At 41.7% G+C, this 18,245-nt stretch overlaps 1 protein-coding gene across 2 annotated transcripts in view; it reads right to left on the reverse strand.

Moving 5' to 3' along the window:
- Positions 1-3,376: 3,376 nt before the first annotated feature.
- Positions 3,377-18,245, reverse strand: part of DOK5 (docking protein 5) — a 111,823-nt gene continuing 96,954 nt past the window's right edge. The window contains exons 7-8 of one of the 2 annotated variants that reach the window (XM_014579313.4): positions 11,398-11,518; positions 3,377-6,066 (exon numbers count right to left, since the gene is read on the reverse strand). In XM_014579313.4, the coding sequence (XP_014434799.3) occupies positions 6,002-6,066; positions 11,398-11,518 (186 nt within the window). In that variant the 3' untranslated portion in view covers positions 3,377-6,001. The remainder of the gene's footprint in view (positions 6,067-11,397; positions 11,519-18,245) is intronic. The other variant, XM_006134664.5, reaches the window with a different exon arrangement.

Consider the following 18,245-nt stretch of genomic DNA (forward strand, 5'->3'; position numbering starts at 1 on the left):
AATTTTTCAAATGTGGTTACCAAAAGGTAGGCACCTAAACAAGGTATCTAATTTTAAGGACCTAAATCTGAAATTATTGGCCTATGTTTTGGTTTTATATAAAATGAAAAATAATTGCACTAACAGGCATTGCTAATCATTTTTATGGTGCCCAGTGCTAAGGAGCTGATCTAACCCCTATCTAAAGCTCATATTCCATGGTACCCAGCCTCTTTAAGTTAGAGTAATTAGGATTTCAATAATTTTCCCACTGCTTCACCTTCAACTTTTATGCTATTGATTTGCTAAGCATCAGCAAGTGCATCTGACTGGCTCCCTCTCCTGGTTGATTTGGGAACTTCCCCCTTTGCTCACACTGGAGAGAGGCTCCAGGTTGATTTAGGACAAGGTCAGGAGTTGTATTTCTGATGTTGTACATATGCATGTGCTTTGCATTCATGTTGCCTGTAAGCGATCAGAGACTGGTGCCTGACTGTTGGTTTGAATGGCAGTGAACTTAAGAATGAGCTTTGTTTTAGTGAGCAGAAATATGTAACCATAACCTAGTCCATATGCACACCACTGATCTCAACTCGTCTTAAAACTGTAACTCCTGCTCATGTGTGCAGTATGTCTGCCAGCTATCTGAAATACTCTAGCATAGCTCTTTGAGTGGGATGAGGAATGTCTTATCTTCATCATGCCAATAGTAGGACTTCTGCTCCACAGGTTGCAATTATGCTTGGTTGATGGCTGACGTACCTGTACAAATATCATTTGAATTGCTATCGATTGTTTTTCCTACATTGATTTGCAACATCCATTCCTTTTAATATATATAATTTCCAGAACTTTTTCACTGTTTTCCTTTCTGTTTACAAGTAAGAACTGACAGCAGGCTTGGGGGCTACACGGAAGTCCCATGAGCACTAAATCTGGCTGCACTATTCGTGTTAGCTCTGCTAGAGTCACATGGGTCCTGGAAATGGAACTGGATCACCATACCTGTGATGGCCCTTGTGAGTGTGTACACTGGGAACACGAAGGGCATTTGTCTCCTGCAGGTGCTAATAGCATCACACAAGCTTCATTCACAATCATGGATTTGAACAGTCTTGAGTACAAGAAGCAGCAGCACACGAACTAGCGATGGGGTTGGGTAAGTGGAGAAAGGAGGTAACAGACTCTCTCCTTTCAGCAATCTCCAGAGGGCAGCATTTGCTGCATTTCCATAAAGCGGACAGCAATAGCACACTCACGTATAGTGAAGCTTTAGACATGTTGCCTCCAGGAGTCCGACTGCAGTACTGAACTTTTGCATAACCCTAAATAGAAGGCAGGAGCTAAAATGCACTAATTGAATCCAACGCAACAATGGGCAATAACTGGCCAGTGGGCCAGATGCAATTTCCCAGGGTTAGCCTCTGGTACACCACTGCCACTGTGTTTACCTGTGCCTCAGCAAATACGGGTGCTTGCAGCTACCATTGGCCATTGATCACCATTCCCGGCCAATGGGAGCGATAAGAAGTGGTGTCCATGCTACTTCCCATAGCTTCCATTGGTCAAGAACGGTAATCTGCAGCCAACGGGTGCTGCAAGCACCTGCACCTGTGGAGGCGCAGGTAAAGACAGTGGCGAGGCCCACCAGGGGCTAACTCTGGAGAACCGTCTTCAAGTTATTGCCCACCCCGGTCTCATTGATAAAAGTCAGTGTACAATTTGCTTCCTACAGGTGAGTGAACATTATGCTCAGCTGTTCCTTAATCCAGCGGTGCGCAACCCATGGGAGGGGGTAGCGGCTGTCTTCTTGGGGGGTTGTAATGCTTTGATCCGGGTCTGCTGGTGGCGGGGGTGGGGGAAGTGGCAAGGGAGTAGACTGGTGCTTTAAATTAGAGGAGCAACAACAGAATGTTTCCGGCGAAGTTTTTTGTTTGTTTTTTTGCTCAACAAAAATTGTCCCGGCTCCAGGGGTTGTGAATGAAAAAAGGTTGAGCACCAAGGCCTTAATCGAAAGCCATTAAATATAGGGCCAGTCACAGGAGAAACAAGTCCCTTGTCTCAACCAAGCAGTACCTGAAAGACTGGGAGAGCAACCAGTAACACTGGACTAGCTCCACACCATGCAACACTCACCACATCAGGATCAGCTTGGAGGGTAGCTAGTCACAGGAAATGCTGACCCTCATTTTCAGTCAGGCCTAGTCTACACTAGGACCGTAGTCCAAAATAACCCTCCCCCCCTCAAGTTCGAATTTTTAAGTGGTGCGCCCACATTACTAAGCCTGTTATTCCAGAATAAGGAGCTGTGCAATTGGAACTCTGTACTCCTGATTTTCACAAGGAATAATGCTAATTCCAAACTTGCAAGTCCAAAATAACATTAGTGTGGATGCTCCAGTGCCACTAATTCCAATTTATTTGCCTCTGGAAGGCCTCCTGCAGCTCCCCATAATACTTCCTAGGGATCTGAGTCCAAAGTAGGCTCTGTTACTGTGGATGCACTAATTTTGATGTTTCCCCGTAATGAGGACACACAAGTTTGAATTTGTTAAATCAGGAATCCATAAGTCAAATTTAATAAATTTGAAGTAATTTCCTAGTGTAGATGTGGCCTCCCTGGCCAGCCACCTGTCACAGGTAAAAGTAATGACATCACCACCATAGCAGACTCAGCATATAACTGACCTGGCTCCACATGAATCATTTGACATTCTCTCACTGAGTTTTTGCATAACCAGTTTTAATTATTTTTTCTTTATGTGGGCCAGCTCACATAATGCATGCATAGCAGGGGACTGATGTCTAAGGACCTGACCTACTCCAGTTTAAATCCCAAGCAACTCCCCTGAAGTCAGTGAAATTATTAAGTAAAAGTTAATCAGGCTTTTTTATTAGCTCAACTCTTACTTCATTGAATTTCCTTCTACTAATAATGTTCACAGGTCAAAATTATGAGAGGTCTTTGTTAATAAAATTGTTATTGTAGGTAGCAAAAATGGTATTTCCCATAAATATTTCAGCCACCTCTTTCAGACACTTCTTTCTTCAGTTTCCCGCTATATTTCTTGGGGTCTCTTCAGCTCATAAACTCTTTCATAATTCAAAGGCAAGGACTGCATCTTAGGGTACATCTACATTGCGGCGCTATTTCGGGATATTTCCGGTATCCCAAAATAGCTATTCCATGTCTTTAAAGCAAGCCTGTTATTTTGAAATATAACAAGCTCACTATCCTAACATCCCTGTAAACCTTGTTCCATGAGGAATAAAGGACATTATAAAATAGTGATTTATTTCAAAATTGGCACTGTGTAGACAGCACCAAGTTACAAAATAAACTATTTCAAAATTAACTTGAAATAAGCTATGCACTTTGCGCAGCTCAAATTGTGTAGCTTATTTCGATTTAAGGGTGCAGTGTAAATGCATCCTCTGTGAGTATTTAAACAGCACCTATTATACTACAACCTTTGCCCTTTGTGACATTTGGGCATTATGATATGTGAATACAAAACATAATAAAGAACAAAACTGCACATATACTGGGAGAAATTGGTTAAATTCTGAATATTAACTTATTCTAGGGAAGTAGCATGTTTCATTACAAAAGACTGTGCTTCCTTTTAAGCATTGCCAAAGGTAATAGTTTTCCTGGAATATACATTTTAAAGCGTTTCTGTGGAAAGGTTTTCACTTCACTTAACTAGAGACAGGGACACAGATACCATGGTGATAAGCACTTCAGCAATTCCAGCAGAATAAATCAAAACCATTTATCAGACATTTGGTGCACAAGTAAAACGGGACTCTGCTTTTAGCTTTACAAGACCTAAACACGACCAACACATTCCTGCAAACCACCCACCCCCACATCCCAGAGTCATTTATTTCAACATGTGAACCTTGTGGGAGTTGGTTGAATGGGACCAAGATGTGAACCTACCCTGGGTTTGGCTTTGCAAAAACAACACTATTTTTAGTGGCAAAGGGAAAAGGCATCATAGAAGTCATAGGTTTCAGAGAGATTTAGCTGACGTCTGGAATTGTTATAGCAGATTGTTTGCTATTTCCCCTATATGTGACTTTAATTCTTCCAGTTTTAAAATAAAAAAAAAATCATACTACCGGTCTTTGAGTGAAAAAAATTAATGGTTGTTATGGATGCCACCATTTTGCATTTCATTCATACATCATGGTAAAGCATGCTAGTGCTTATTTTAAGGGAAATTTCAAATGCCTGCTGTTTCCAAGTGACTCAGGCATGTATGGGTTTAATGATAGAGGCTATCCTCACTATTGCTATGTCTACACTGCACGGCTATTTCAGGATACCGGAGGTATCCCAATATAGGTACCCAATGTCTACACAAACTGCCTGTTATTTCAAAATAATGGGCATACTATTTCACCATCCCAGTAAACCTCGTTGCACGAGGCATAAGGGACGGTTTAAAATAGCATTTTATTTTGACATTTGGCGCTATGTAGGTGCACCAAATTTCAAAATAGATTTGAAATAAGATACACAATTTGCGTAGCGCAAATTTTGAGTTTAGGGTGCTGTGTAGATGCACCCTATAAGTCCAAGAGACATTCCAAAAAACTTGGACTTATATCGAAACAACTTCCAGTGGGGAATTCTTTTCCCGCGGCTGACTTCCATTTCTGCAAATTGGGGTGGGTTTTTTTGTGTGACTTAAGAATGGGGAGACTTATAACGCATCAGTTCTTACAAATGTCAACAACTTTAATGCAGAACAGATGTATACTGGGGCGACTTATGGGTGAATGCCCTGAATTCAAGTGAGAACTGCCTGAGCACGCAGAAGTGGATTCTACAACAGACGCTGGCTGGAGTTCAAGCTACAAGTGCCCCTCATTTGGAGTAAAATAAACCAGTTTTTTCCACCTTCCTCTTTCTCATTGACTTATTAGCAAATGTTATTAACTGTTGTTAACAATCTGCATCACTACACATAGCTCCCTCATATATAAAACATCAGAACAGTCAGAACTATCCATTTATGTCTCCAATTCCCCCATTTAATGCCCATAAACTAGCTACCCAATTAAATATAAAACAATATAAAACACAACTGTTGCATGAAACATTCTGTCCAACTTAATTAACATTCTAAATTGTGTCTGTGAATGTAGCACTTAAAGGGACAATGTCAAACAGTAGAAAGGACACAAAATGTGACTGTCACAAATGGTACAAAGAGTGCAGAAGTTACTATTCTATTTCTCTAAATTCATCAAAATGATTCTTTGGGAGAGATTTAATAATCCAGTTTCCTTCTGCTTATTTATAAGTGGCTGTTGCTTGATGCTATTCTCTGAGCCGACTGTATTGTTGATGCTGGCATTCACATGGAAAAGCACAACACTGGTGGGGAAAAATTTTATTTTTAAACACCACTGAGTTGGAAATAACCATGGAAAAAGTAAAGAAACTGTGACCGTGTCCTGTTAAAAGTCAAATCAGGACTCAAGGAGATTTAGCATAGGAAAAACAAATCCATCCACTGCTTAAAATTGGCCATCATTTCTAAAAGTGCTGTGGTAAAAGGTAAGTCTTAAACAATAATGTTAGCAACTAAGGGTAAGAGTTACAACAAACAGGAATCAGGAGATTGCTGACACAGTTGCCATCAACACACATACTGTGGAAACAGACTAAGTGGTATCACAGTACCCACATCATAAAACAAACTCACATATTTGCAACAGTTATCTTTCATATAAAAACATTCAGTAACATTTAGGGGGCATGTCTGTCCCCTCCAGGTGTAAATTATTAAATAAACATTGTGATAGTTGGTCTGACATTTTTTTAAATATCTACAGAACACATTTATTTCTTGCCAAGGTTAAAAAAAATGTATTCAAGGACTTAATTCAATCCAAGCTGAATTTTTCAGTATTTCCACCTTTTGCTTGCTTGCCGTCATCCTTATTAGCCATTGGGCCAGGCTGTCACAAGACACAAGAGTTTTCAATCCTTTACAGTCTTTTATCAATGCTCTGATCTGTAAGTAGGGAACGTGTCTGTTCGATGAAGCTTCAGGGGGCTTGAAACATCTTCACCAAATCAGATACAAGAAAAACAAGCACAGTTACTATACACAGCACTTTACTGTAGATCTAGCTAAAGCATGAGACATGCATTAGAGTCACTTTAGTTACTTAAGGAAAAGACTGTCACTGCAATCTGCCACACTGCCCTAGGAACTGACCAAGAAAAGAACAGACAGCCACAAGTCCCTTTTGGGCTCCTTCCTCCAGGGAGAAGCAATCTGCTACTGGTGTCTGCATCTAGGTAGACTGCTTCCCTGGCCATGCTAATTCAGCTCTAATACTTCTACCTGATGTGCTAAGCAGGGTCTCAAACTCATGGCCATCTACAGCCTAAGCCCTCTTCCCCCTCTCATTGCATCCCTTCTTGCCAACTCCATTCTCCTGAGAGATGCAGCCTTGGTAATTATCAGGGGGGCTGGCACAGGACAGCAGCAGGGATTGTGCCTCCCGCACTCATGAGGCTGCAGGGACTCCCAGACTGTGAAAGCCCTCAGGCTGCAGATGAGCATGAGTTTGAGACCCCAGTATTAGGGCAAAAAGCCGAGGCTCCACCCATTCCTTTCTCGAAAAAGGGATGTAGTTTAGACATACCCAGAATGTGTAGAGCAAGCAGCCATTTTGTCCTAAATTAAATAGAAACATAAACAGAGCCACATAGGCTGTGTCTAGACTACATCCCATTTTTGGTAATTAGGCACATTGATATTGCAAATGAAGTTGGGATTTGAATTTCCCGTGCTTCATTTGCATAATGGAGGCTGCTTTTTTTCAAAATGGGACTTTTTGGAAAAAAAAACTGGCAGTTTAGACGGGGCATTTTCGACAGAGTACAATGAGGAGTACAGGATCTTTTGAAACAGGGCATTTCTGTCGAAAATGCCCTGTCTAAACTGCCGTTTTTTCCCCAAAAAGCCCCATTTTGAAAAAAAGCAGCGGCTGTCATTATGCAAATGAAGTGCAGGAAATTCAAATCCCGGCTTCATTTGCAATATTGATGTGCCTAATTTACATCACTTTACCAAAAAAAGGATGTCGTCTAAACGTAGCCATAGTGCTGTATGTACTAATGCTGGGTGGTGCCTTACTTCAGAGGTCATCCCTGGATGGTCCATGGTTAAAGATGGTGCAGAAATGGAAATTTGAACATTAGCAAATCAGTTTCCAGTCTGAATTGGAACAAAAAGTTGTAATGACAAAACATTTCACAAACCAATGGCATACAAAAAGTTTTGAGTCATCAGTTCAACACAAGATCAGGTCATTTTATTTTAAATGTTGATTCAAAATGGAAAAATCATATATTTTGGAAAATTCACCAAAAAAAGTGAAATTGAGGTTTTTGCTTTCGAAACTTCTTCCCCTCATAGCAATTTTACAAATATCAGCCTTCTCTGCTTCTCACTTAATAATATACTACTCAACATATGGAAAGGTATTGAAACTGGGCCTATGTTTACGACAGTTTATTTTATACTATTTCCTTTCCCCTAAGTAAGTTAGTGCATTCTACGATTTTGGTGAATAAAATTAATTACATATGTTACAGGTACTGTGTGAAAAGCAGTTCTAAATATTGAGTGATACAATAATCCTACAGGTGTTAACTAATGGGAACACTATTTTATGTGTTATTTATTTCTGGAAGTCCCCGGACTTACCAGAGAATTTAGATCCATTAAGCAGTCCCAGCTGTAGATTTTTTTCAAGGATCCTTCTATTTAGTTTATCAAATCTAAGCAATTTTTAAGTAGAAAAAGAACAGTTTCTACCAATACTGTCTCCCTATGTATCTGATATCAAATAAATTGGTGTGAAATTATTTCTTTAATAAGGGGCTTTATCAGGGGCTTTATCATAAAATGCAGTAAGACCAATCTGTTGATTATGGAGGCAGTGTTTCTAATAATCTTTTTCTTGTTGTGTCACAGGCTGGCATCACCAGGTCATCCTCACATGCCCTAATTTATGGGAGCAAATTCAAACAGGCATTTAAGCAAAATACTGCTTTTACTCTTCATCCCTTTTTCAAAAAATTTGCTGCTATTATGTTATGTCTGCGCCCCCTAGTGTTCAGATCATCTTCAAAGACAGCAGGGAAAAATCTACTTTGCTTTATTTATAAGCTGGTGATAAATGAGGCAGGAGAACAAGAATGGTCCAGGCTATCTCTAGGCTTGGCAAAATTTGATTTTTTTTTACTAAATACAATAAATAATATCAATGTTATATTACATTTCTGTACTTTTATCAATTTAAATTTTCACACTTGTGGGAAGCTATAGGGGGTCAGACTCTAGATTCTGAGATTCAAAAAACTAAAGCTTTATAACTACTAAAATACAAACTGACATCATATGTCAAACTATGCAAAATAAATATCCTTATATCAAAATCTCAAGTTCTCAAGTGTCACTTTTCTTACTTTGCCTAGCTGTAAATTTCAGTCATCAAAGATGGTAATAATTTTTTGTCGGTTTGCATGTGTACAAATTGTCTGTGAAACTGACATTTTACCAACACCAATAAAAAGTTTCAAGTTTAATCTATATCGCAGTGTTGCCATCACTTGTGATTTTTTTTGCAAGCCCTTGTAATATATGGTAAACCCAGTTCCTAGAGTCATTTGAATGTGTGAAAATCTCAGCTTTAATTTAAAAAAAAACCCTGTAGTGCAGACAAAAGATGTGAAAACATGAACCGCAAAGGCTCAAAACTAGGTGGAAAATAAAAAGTACCCCACCTTTAAAAAAAGAAAGCTCATATTTTATGCCAATCTCATGATTTTGTTAGCGCTGACTCGACATTTGAACCCTTGAGCAAAAGTGATATTGGTACTTTGCTATCAGAGCTGCAGTGTGCTGCCTAGCTAGCCCCTCTCACTGACGAAGCCCTCAACTGAGGAAAAAGACACTTCCCACATTCTCCTAGAACATCATATACTAGGGGAGCCCGGCTTAGTAGATTTTGTGTGCTCCAACCCCATGGTGGAGCAGCATGAGTGCTGGAACGCCAGTGTGGACTCCCCAGTGCCGAGTCTGTCCACATGATCCCCTTCTCCATGGGACTCAAATGCAAGCAAGAGCAGAAAGGACTTTACTTCTTCAACTATTTCTCTTTCCGGGCTAAATTGTTGTCTGACTTCCCAAACAAGGTTGCTGGTAGCCTCCCCCGTACATCATCCCTCATGGGTACCGGCCACAATTGTCTCAGAGATCTCTGAACAGCAGGAATGTTCCCTATTGGTGCTCTCTGCAGTGCAGTAATCCCAAGATTACCCTATCCTTCAACACCGTGAAGAGTTCATGCTGCACCCTCTTGAGGGTCAGAGCAGCCAATGTTTTCTTCCTGCAAGTCAATGAGCTCAGGGAAACATTTTACCTCCATGCTGCATGTCACTGGAGCCTCCTCCTCAGACAGTACAACTCCACTCATATAAAGGGTTGAGCTCAGATAACAGCGTCTAGACTATTGCCTCTTCAATATCGACAGGTAGCAAAGCTATTTCAGTCCCTCTTCATTAATTAAATGTAACAAAGAAACTGTCCAAATTTTATTCCAGCGTCCTCCAGAGAGAAAAATCAGGCCAGAGGGGTTGTGACAGCTTTGGGTTCCTGCCATCCAATAATTCACTACTGTTGCCTTGTTTAAAATAATACAAGGGACAAAGTAAAATTAAATTATACGTGAATTAAAAATACATGCACAATCTAGGGCCTGATCCTGAGAATAACTGAGCACCCACAATTCCCACTGAAGTCAAAGGTAAACAAAACAGTCCAGACATGTATGGAGCTTAGTGAAACTACATCATGGATGTATCTGAGCCAACAGATGTACAATATATAGGAGATGTTGCGGTATAATCTTCTGGGATCAGCTTGTAAGTGGTAAGAGTGGGATTCTCAAACATGTTTAGCACTGCTCTGATTCAGCTCCTACCGACCTTGGTGGGAATTTTACTAGTAGATTTAGATCAACACTGATCATTTTAAAAATCACATGCTGGACACTAAAGGTAGGACCATCTCTTCCTCCGTGTGTGTACAGTGTCCACAGCACACTTACCACTCGATTTTCCTACCTGATAAATTAGAGCATGGAATTGGCCACTCGGATAAAGACTCTTCCTAGCCACTAGATGTCCTCCAATGATCATGATAAAGGAAATAAAGGGCTGTATAGATCTGATGAACCGACCCCATAGGAAAATCTAATGACTGAAAACTGCCCAGGCTCTCATGAGAAATCTCAGAGTGGTCTGTGTTATCACTGCTATGTCCCATGGCCAGCCTGTCCGAAATACACTAGCCAGAGGAACTGCAGCTGGGCAGCTGAGATTACAAGGAAGCAGTTATCCCACTGCAGAATTCTAGATAAATTATTCCCAACAAAACTACCACACTGTGTGCTTTACTGTACCTCCTTTCCCTGGTTTTTGTTGGAGGGTCTGGACTGAGAGGGATGGACAAGAATGGGCATGGCTGTTAGTGGGGGGATAGCACATCTGAATGGTGTGGATTTAAAAAAAAAAGCCAAGAAAATCATTTTGATCAATTTAACTCACTTGGTCTTTTCAAACCCTTTGGTTGTGAGAATAATTTCAGTTTGCTGTAATCAACTGACCACTCCCATGAATAAGGCATGTTCCAGGACTGGACCATCAGCACGAGACATTTTTTCAAAGGCTTATAACTTGGCCAAATTTGAGCAGATTTCCCCAGAAACAGCAATGTACATAATCCTGACCCAAAGGCCATCTGCAGACACATTTAAGTCCCTGCTCCAAAGCATGGGGGTGCTAGAGAAAGAAAAGGCCTCTAGAATTTTTTAACAGGGGCAAAATAAAGTATTTTGTGTAGATTTGTTCTTGGACATGGCTGGAGCATTTTAGCTGAAATTTCCTAATCTAATTCAGCCTTAGACACAGGAGCCAGTGTTCCCTGTAAGCTGTGCACTTTGGCAGCCATCCAGGAGAGATTCACATGCTGCCCAGCAGATTAGCAGAGCACCCACAGCCGTCAGCATGTGTTTCCATTGGTGGTGCACATCTACACATGCCATGGTGCACATGCAATTTATTCTGCACATGGATGGGGGAAAAAAGAGAGGAACATTGCATGTGACTTAGTAAATTTCAGCCTGAATGGTTAAAGTGTGGGAAATTATAAGCAACTAATAACAGGATCTTATAATGGGACGTGCAGGGGAACCATAAATAGGTGATACTACCATCTCTGCCTATAACAAGAATTGTTTCTAGCACAACAGGTGCTCAAATGGCTCTTTGGTCCTGTTTGTGACAGTTCGACCCTCCCTGCACCATCTCTCCCTTACCTTGTAGGCCATAGAGCTGGCCCGCACTGTGCTGCCGTGTGATGTGCTGCCAGTAGGCACTCCGAGGCAAGGGCACTATGGTGCTGAGGGAGACAGCTCGTTCGCTCATTTTCATCTGAAGCTGTAAGAAAGCAAAGGGACAGGAGGATGAAAGCACTACCGCAGGGTTTCTAATAACCACCAGAGTGTGTTTATTGCTAAGGCAATAGTTGCACACAAAAACCCTACTGGAGCATTTGGTGAGACTGCCAAACACGTAGGTCCAAGACACAAAGGTTTAATAATTGAAATCTTTAGCTGACCCAGAAGCATGCCTTGGATTACAATTACTATTAAAATTAGCAACAACAGAAATGCTAAAAAAGACAATGCCCAGTTACGCTCTCCTGAGGAGCAGGTGGGTCATGATGGACTTCTCCAGTCTCCATAGGAGCTTCAACTCCCCTTTCAATCTACCACATTTTATGCACGCCCAAATTACATATTTCATTAGTTCTCATACAAACATCCACTAAGTATTATGAATATTTTATGGTTCATGCAACTCGTGTAAACTTCAGATTACATGATTTTTGCTGTTCTTGCTACTTTTGTGTTATTTTTAATTTATTACCACTGACTATATACCAATGTTATATGCTTGACCAGGCCACTTCTATATTTTACTGGCTATCAGAGACTCATTTTTCTCCAATTAGCTTTTGGTGGCATATTTTGTATATTTATTGTCCTCCAAATTAAGCACATCCTATGGAAAAACCTCACAGTTGTCCTATATAGCCGCAGTTTTTAGTTTACTTAGTAACAACATCACTAAGAAAACACTCATATCAAAACTAGGTTGAAGCCAGCCAAATCGCTACAAATATAATTTAGAAATGAGCCATACATCAATTACTAATAGGAGCTTAGAATAATAGTTTCATCCCTCCATCCCCAGCTCTTGACAAAACTGCTTTAGTTTTATACTTTGCACTCATAGCAGTGACTCAGGAAATTAGGGGCCAGATTCCACACAGCCAGATGGAGGCCATGTCTTCATTAAATGGAAGATCGACATTGCTGCGATCGATCTTCTGGAGTTCAATTTAGTGGGTCTAGATAAGAATTGCTAAATTGAACTCAGAGGGCTCCCCCATCGATGACCAGTACTCCTGCTTCTGCGGGGAGTAAAGGAAGCTGACGGGAGTGTTTGTTTCTATTGGCCTCCCGTGGTGGGGTTGGTGGGGAAACTTGAAATAAGGTAGGTCAACTCCAGCTACGTAATTAACATAGCTTAGAATTCCGTATCTTGATTTGATCTTTCCCTTTAATGTAGGCTTAGCTTGAGAGAGGGGAGCAAAGTCAGCTTAAAGCTCATGTTTCTTCTTCCTGGTCCTGGGCCAGCACTAGTTCCCCTCAAGGCTGTTCTAAGCCCCAAATGGTTGAAAAAGAAAATCAATGGAACACTGGTAGTTTCTAGCCATTCCCCCTTTGCCAGCAGCAAAACCTCCTTGCCATCAGAAAATTCCACTTCAGTGGGGATCAGTTAGCCTGGCCTACATACTGTAACTGAGAATCTGACCCTATGTCTTTTTCTGTTGGGATATGGTTAGGAAGTCGTTCTTGTTCTTTGTGCATAGTTTTTTTTCTTATTATTCTTGTTCTCTGTCTCCTCGCTCATCCGTAGAGGAACAAACATCCTTCCCTCACATGCTCCACTGAGAATGACAGAAGAAACCAGGAATGGGCAATAAACCAGACGTGGCTCACCAAGGCTATCCCCTAGCAGGCCGCTGGAGCTTTATTCATCTGCACCTCCACAGGTTGAAGCTTAAAGCTCTTTTTTGGTTGCTGATCGTTGTTCCCAGCCAATGAAAGCTACGGGAAATGGTGTCCCGGTCTGCACCACTTCCTGCAGCTCCCATTGGCCAGTGATTCATGTCAAATGGAAGCTTCAAGTGGCTGTACCTGTGGAAGCGCAGGTAAATAAAGCACTGGCTAACCCTGGTGAACTATGTCCGGTCCGTAGGTCGGTTATTGCCCACCACTGCAACAGAACAAATCCATCCCTTATGCACCTTCATTGAGCTAAATATCTGGGCTTGTCCATCTCTCCAGAGCTGCACCAACACAGCTACACTGTTACTGTGCTTAATAAAGAGGACATCTATATAACCCCCGAGAAGCCCTCCCTGTCTGCAGTGGGAGTTCAGTTGGTATAACTGCAGGTTTTCCATACTTCTGAGGAACACAATTATACCGATCTATGTTTGTAGTGTAGACCAGACTTCAATACAGCCAGATCATCAGATTTCCACAGTGAAGAGAGCCACAGAAACACCTAGATAGGGAGTTAGTGTGAACTGGGCCTATTCAAACGACACTGGTCTGAAGAGAAAGGCTGACAAGATTGTGATGATTAAATGCTCTACATTACACAGAAGCCTTTTCAGCAGAACAACTGGGGTGGGGGTGTTAATATTGTGTTGGCGGGAGCGTGTATGTGGAATGGCCAACACAGTTTTGAGCAGAGAAAGCTTTCAGGTGACCGAACAGAATTAACAAACAGGCAGAAGTCTGACAAAGACAAACTGTTCTCATTAGTGACAGAGTCAAGGCTGCACACCATCTAAATGTTAGGATGTGAAGAGTAAACTATGTATGTGAACAGGGCTATGGCTACAGCATTTCACACAGAGAGTCAGAACAGCTGGAATGGACTGGTCTGCCAACTAAGCCCACTGCCCCCAAATGTTTAAGAGACAGGTAGCGTCATGAAAGAAGGACCTTGTGGCAGCACTCCCTATAAGCTGAGCGCTCATGCAGCCACTCAGGAGAGATTCAGCAAAGTACCCACGGCTAAGCTGATTGTCTGTACTGGTGGTTCACATTCACACATGCCTCTGTGCAAGTAAAAAACATTATTCCACACATGGATGGAAAAGATTAGAGGGAACATTGCTCTGTGACAATGCAGAGGAAGTGGTGGGATATGGCAGAAGGGACCATGCTAAATGTATCCTACCCATGGATACAGCTGGGTGAATCTTCCACAACCAATTCATGTTGCTTTAGGGATTCATTATGAACTTGGCCTTGGTTCACTAAGGTAAACCCAGCACAAGTAGTGGGTGGATATTGCCCAAGTTACTGATGAACTCTTTCATCCCTAGCTTGGTAAATGGCAGGTTTGGGCTGTATTGTATTGAATTTGGGGGATTCATTCAAGTCTGAGACTCAAAATGAAATAAGGTTTGTCTACCATCTTCCAAAAAAAGACACTGCTGAACTTTACACACCTCTATTCCGGAAGGTCTTCCCTGGCTTCTTGGTCTTTAGGGCTAGTACCAACAAGGAACTAATACATTCATTTGATAGCTGAGGATTTTCAAGTTGTGCTGCAGGATGACATGGTTCATGCCTTACTGCACATTCATTTCAACCGACAAACATGCAGGACTTTGGAAACCAGGCATTGTGTAGTATTAGTATGGCACAGCCTACAGCATTTTTATAGTTTGCTCCACTGGAAACAGGAAAGTTAACCAATTACTGTAATTTCAAATCATATCAATCAACCAACTAAAGCCCTTTGCAGTACCACATTCTTTTCATGATAAGGGCAGTTTCTAAAAGGAGACATGTCAAATTATAAATGCCAATTTTTTTGGCTCTCCTTAAATGTTGTGCACTGACAGACTGCACCTGCAAGACTTGGGTATGCTGCCATTTTACAAATGCAAACAACTAATGAATGCACAAATCAACAAGCCACCTCTTACCTCCATTCTACAGAAAAGAAAAATGGAGGCAGAGAGAAAGTGACAGCTCAGATCAAAGAATAACCATGTATAGCAGAAAGAGGAAAGAACCACGTCCTGTTCCTTAACCAGTAGGCCATTTCTCCCCTCCCCCCCCATTTACTCCACACTTGAAGCAAAATATTGAAAGATTAGATAATGCTATGTGTATTTGTCTCTGTATTTTGTTATGTATGAGACCAAGAATGGAAATAGAGAGATACTGAGTAGCGGGTAATTCTTGGGAGATTTTCAAGCCAGCCTAACCTGACATCTTGTTCTCATGATATTTCCTGCCTGATTTTCAGGCCAAGAAGTTTTGGATGTTCAAAGCATGTTCTAAACTTTTAGATGCTTCCATGAACCTCATTCAAACTTCCTCAGCTGTCCAAGCTACTAGTGTGAACAGGATCAAACAGTCGCTGGTATCTTTAAATGAGCAGGTGAATACCAAAAAAAAAAAAAAAAAAAAAAAATCACAAAAGCTAACATGTAAAATTCAAAAACACGAAATAAAACTTGCAGAGAAAAGTGATCATCTTCCTACTTCATAGTCAACAATACAACACAAAGATTCTCTTCCTCATGCAGACCTAAATTCTGTCAAACCTTTTCATCTGCAAAAAAATCTTAGCACATAGATACACCTTGCAGCTACCTCTGAAGGTATAGGTAGACCCAGTGTATTTCAGATGAAGGTAGAAAGCTGTTACCAAAGCTTAGGGACCCTCAAGGAGGATGTCCTACCTCCTGACCACTTTTTCAGCTTGAATGTCTCCTCTGATCACTACTGTGTTAGTGCAGTATCAGGAAAGATGTGGAATCTCAAATAGAGAAGTCCCAGGCCACTTAGGATTCTGGGGAGACCACCTGTCTCCTGCTGATATATTTCTGCAATTCAGATCAGTAAATACATTTGAGCTAAAACTATCCCATGAAAAACCCAGCCTCAGGCCCCTTCCCTTACCTGGGACACCCTCAATTATATCCCATAAGTCTTTATTTTAAAGTAGGCAGCACTGTCAATGATACCATGCGAAGATACAACCATGCAGGAGCGCTGCACTACAGCTGTTAAAAATATTCTGAATTTTGACTTTGAGGAAATTTTTCATCAATTCCATTTTAATAAATGTATTTTCTCCTGCTTGGGGAGGGGAGACAGGATTGCTGGGGTCCTGGGCAACATGGGAAGGGCAGGACTTTCAGTAGACGGGGACAAACTGCTCCCAGACTGTGCCATGCCCCTCCTCCCTACTGAGCCACCCATGCCTCGCAGCATGACGTGTGGCACTCCTGCAGCAACTTAAAGGACCTGGGGTGACACAGTAGCAGCGGTGGCAGCCTGAAGCCTCAGGCCCTTTAGAATCACCAGGACCTGGGGCAACTGCCCTTTTACCTCCTTCTTCCCTTGTCAGTGGGCCTGTTCCTGCTAACAGTAAGCTACACAATTCTCCAACTTGAATTCTGTGGCACTGCTTCTGGCAGGGCTGGATTTAGGTGGGGGGCAAGCTGGGCAGCTGCCCGGGATGCCAACCTATGGGGGCGTCTGATGGCAGCTGTAAGGGGCACTGCGCGCCTGGCCACGCAGCACTCCTTAGAGCTGCCATCAGGTGCTGCACGCCCGATTGCTGCTGTAAGGTGTGAAGCGCGCCGAGGGTGGGGTGCACATGCGCCATGCGCCCAGGAGCAGGGCTCCTCACGTGTCGAGCGCCCACTGCCTGGGGTGCAGGAATGGCTCAAGCCAGCCCTGACTTCCGGTTCTGTTCCGAAAGCCAGACTAAGGGCTCTAAACCCCAAAGTTTAAAGAAAAAAAATCTGGAGCGTGTCAGTTCCGTGGAGAAGGGATGATCTTTTTGTTCTGTGTTTATACAGAGCCTGTTGCAATAGGGTCATCTGTACAACTAAGGCTCCTAGGTGTTCCTGTCATAAATCATATATTTTAGAAAGCATGTTATATGCCAACATAGAGCATAATCTGAGGCTACATCTACTCTGCAGCCTTTTGTCAGCAGAGACAATGCAAATGAAGCGGTCATTAGCATTTGTCACGCTGTCGTTTGCATATTCTCTGCTGATGCTTTTTGCGGTAGAGGTTTTTGCGCAAAAACACACAGTGTAGACGGGGCCATTTTGCACAAAAAAAACCTTTTGCACAAGAATCCTTATTCCTCAAAAAAGCAGGTATACAGGATCTTGCACAAAAGGGTTTTTTGCCCCATCGACACTGCGGGTTTTTTTGTGCAAAAACCTCTTCTGCAAAATGGATCAGAAGAGACCATGCAAATGAGAGCACAATAATGCTAATGGGCACTTCATTTGCATGGTCTCTGCCGATAAAAGGCTGCAGTGTAGATGTAGCCTAAGTCTGGGTCATTCCCATTCTCTTGAAAACTGTTACACTGGGAGCAAAAAGCACAGTAATATTTCCATGCTATGCTCCTTCCTTGTGGAATTATGTTCTAAAAGACATGCTTCAAGCTGGGTCTGCATTTTACTTTCCTTTAAAAGAAATCTGTATCTAAGAATGGAGGGACAGAATCTTTACAAAATGTGTGTATTTCACAGAGGAAAGGGAAGGGGCTAGCAAGAGGCAGAGAGAAGGGCTGGCTCTCTCAGAAGAGACAAAGTAAAGGTTAGAAAGACAAAGTGCAGAAGGTAAAGCTGTGTCTAGACTACAGGGTTTTTTGGAAAAAAGTGACCTTTTTTGAAAAAAAATTCACCTGCGACTAAACTGCTGCCACGTTCTTTTGAAATTTAATCGAAAGAACGCGTAGTTTTTTTGACCGTGGAAAACCTCATTTTATGAGAAATAATGTCTTTTTTTGAAAGTGCTCTTTCTGGTTTCTCTCTAGATGATCTATTTCAAAAGCTTTTTCGAAAGATTCTTTCGAAAAAGCCTCTTTCAAAAGAGACTTGTAGTCTAGACCAGTGTTTCTTAAGACCAAGAAGCACCAAATAATAATTGTTTTTTATGAGGAACACCAAGGATTTTTTGTTGGGGGGAAAAAAAAGCGGTCAGGGAAAAGTTTTTGAGCCCTTTAAGGGTGGCTATTGTGAACTCTA

This window comes from Pelodiscus sinensis, chromosome 17, assembly GCF_052426305.1.
Source record: "Pelodiscus sinensis isolate ZL-2025 chromosome 17, ASM5242630v1, whole genome shotgun sequence".
NCBI classification, from domain to species: domain Eukaryota; kingdom Metazoa; phylum Chordata; order Testudines; family Trionychidae; genus Pelodiscus; species Pelodiscus sinensis.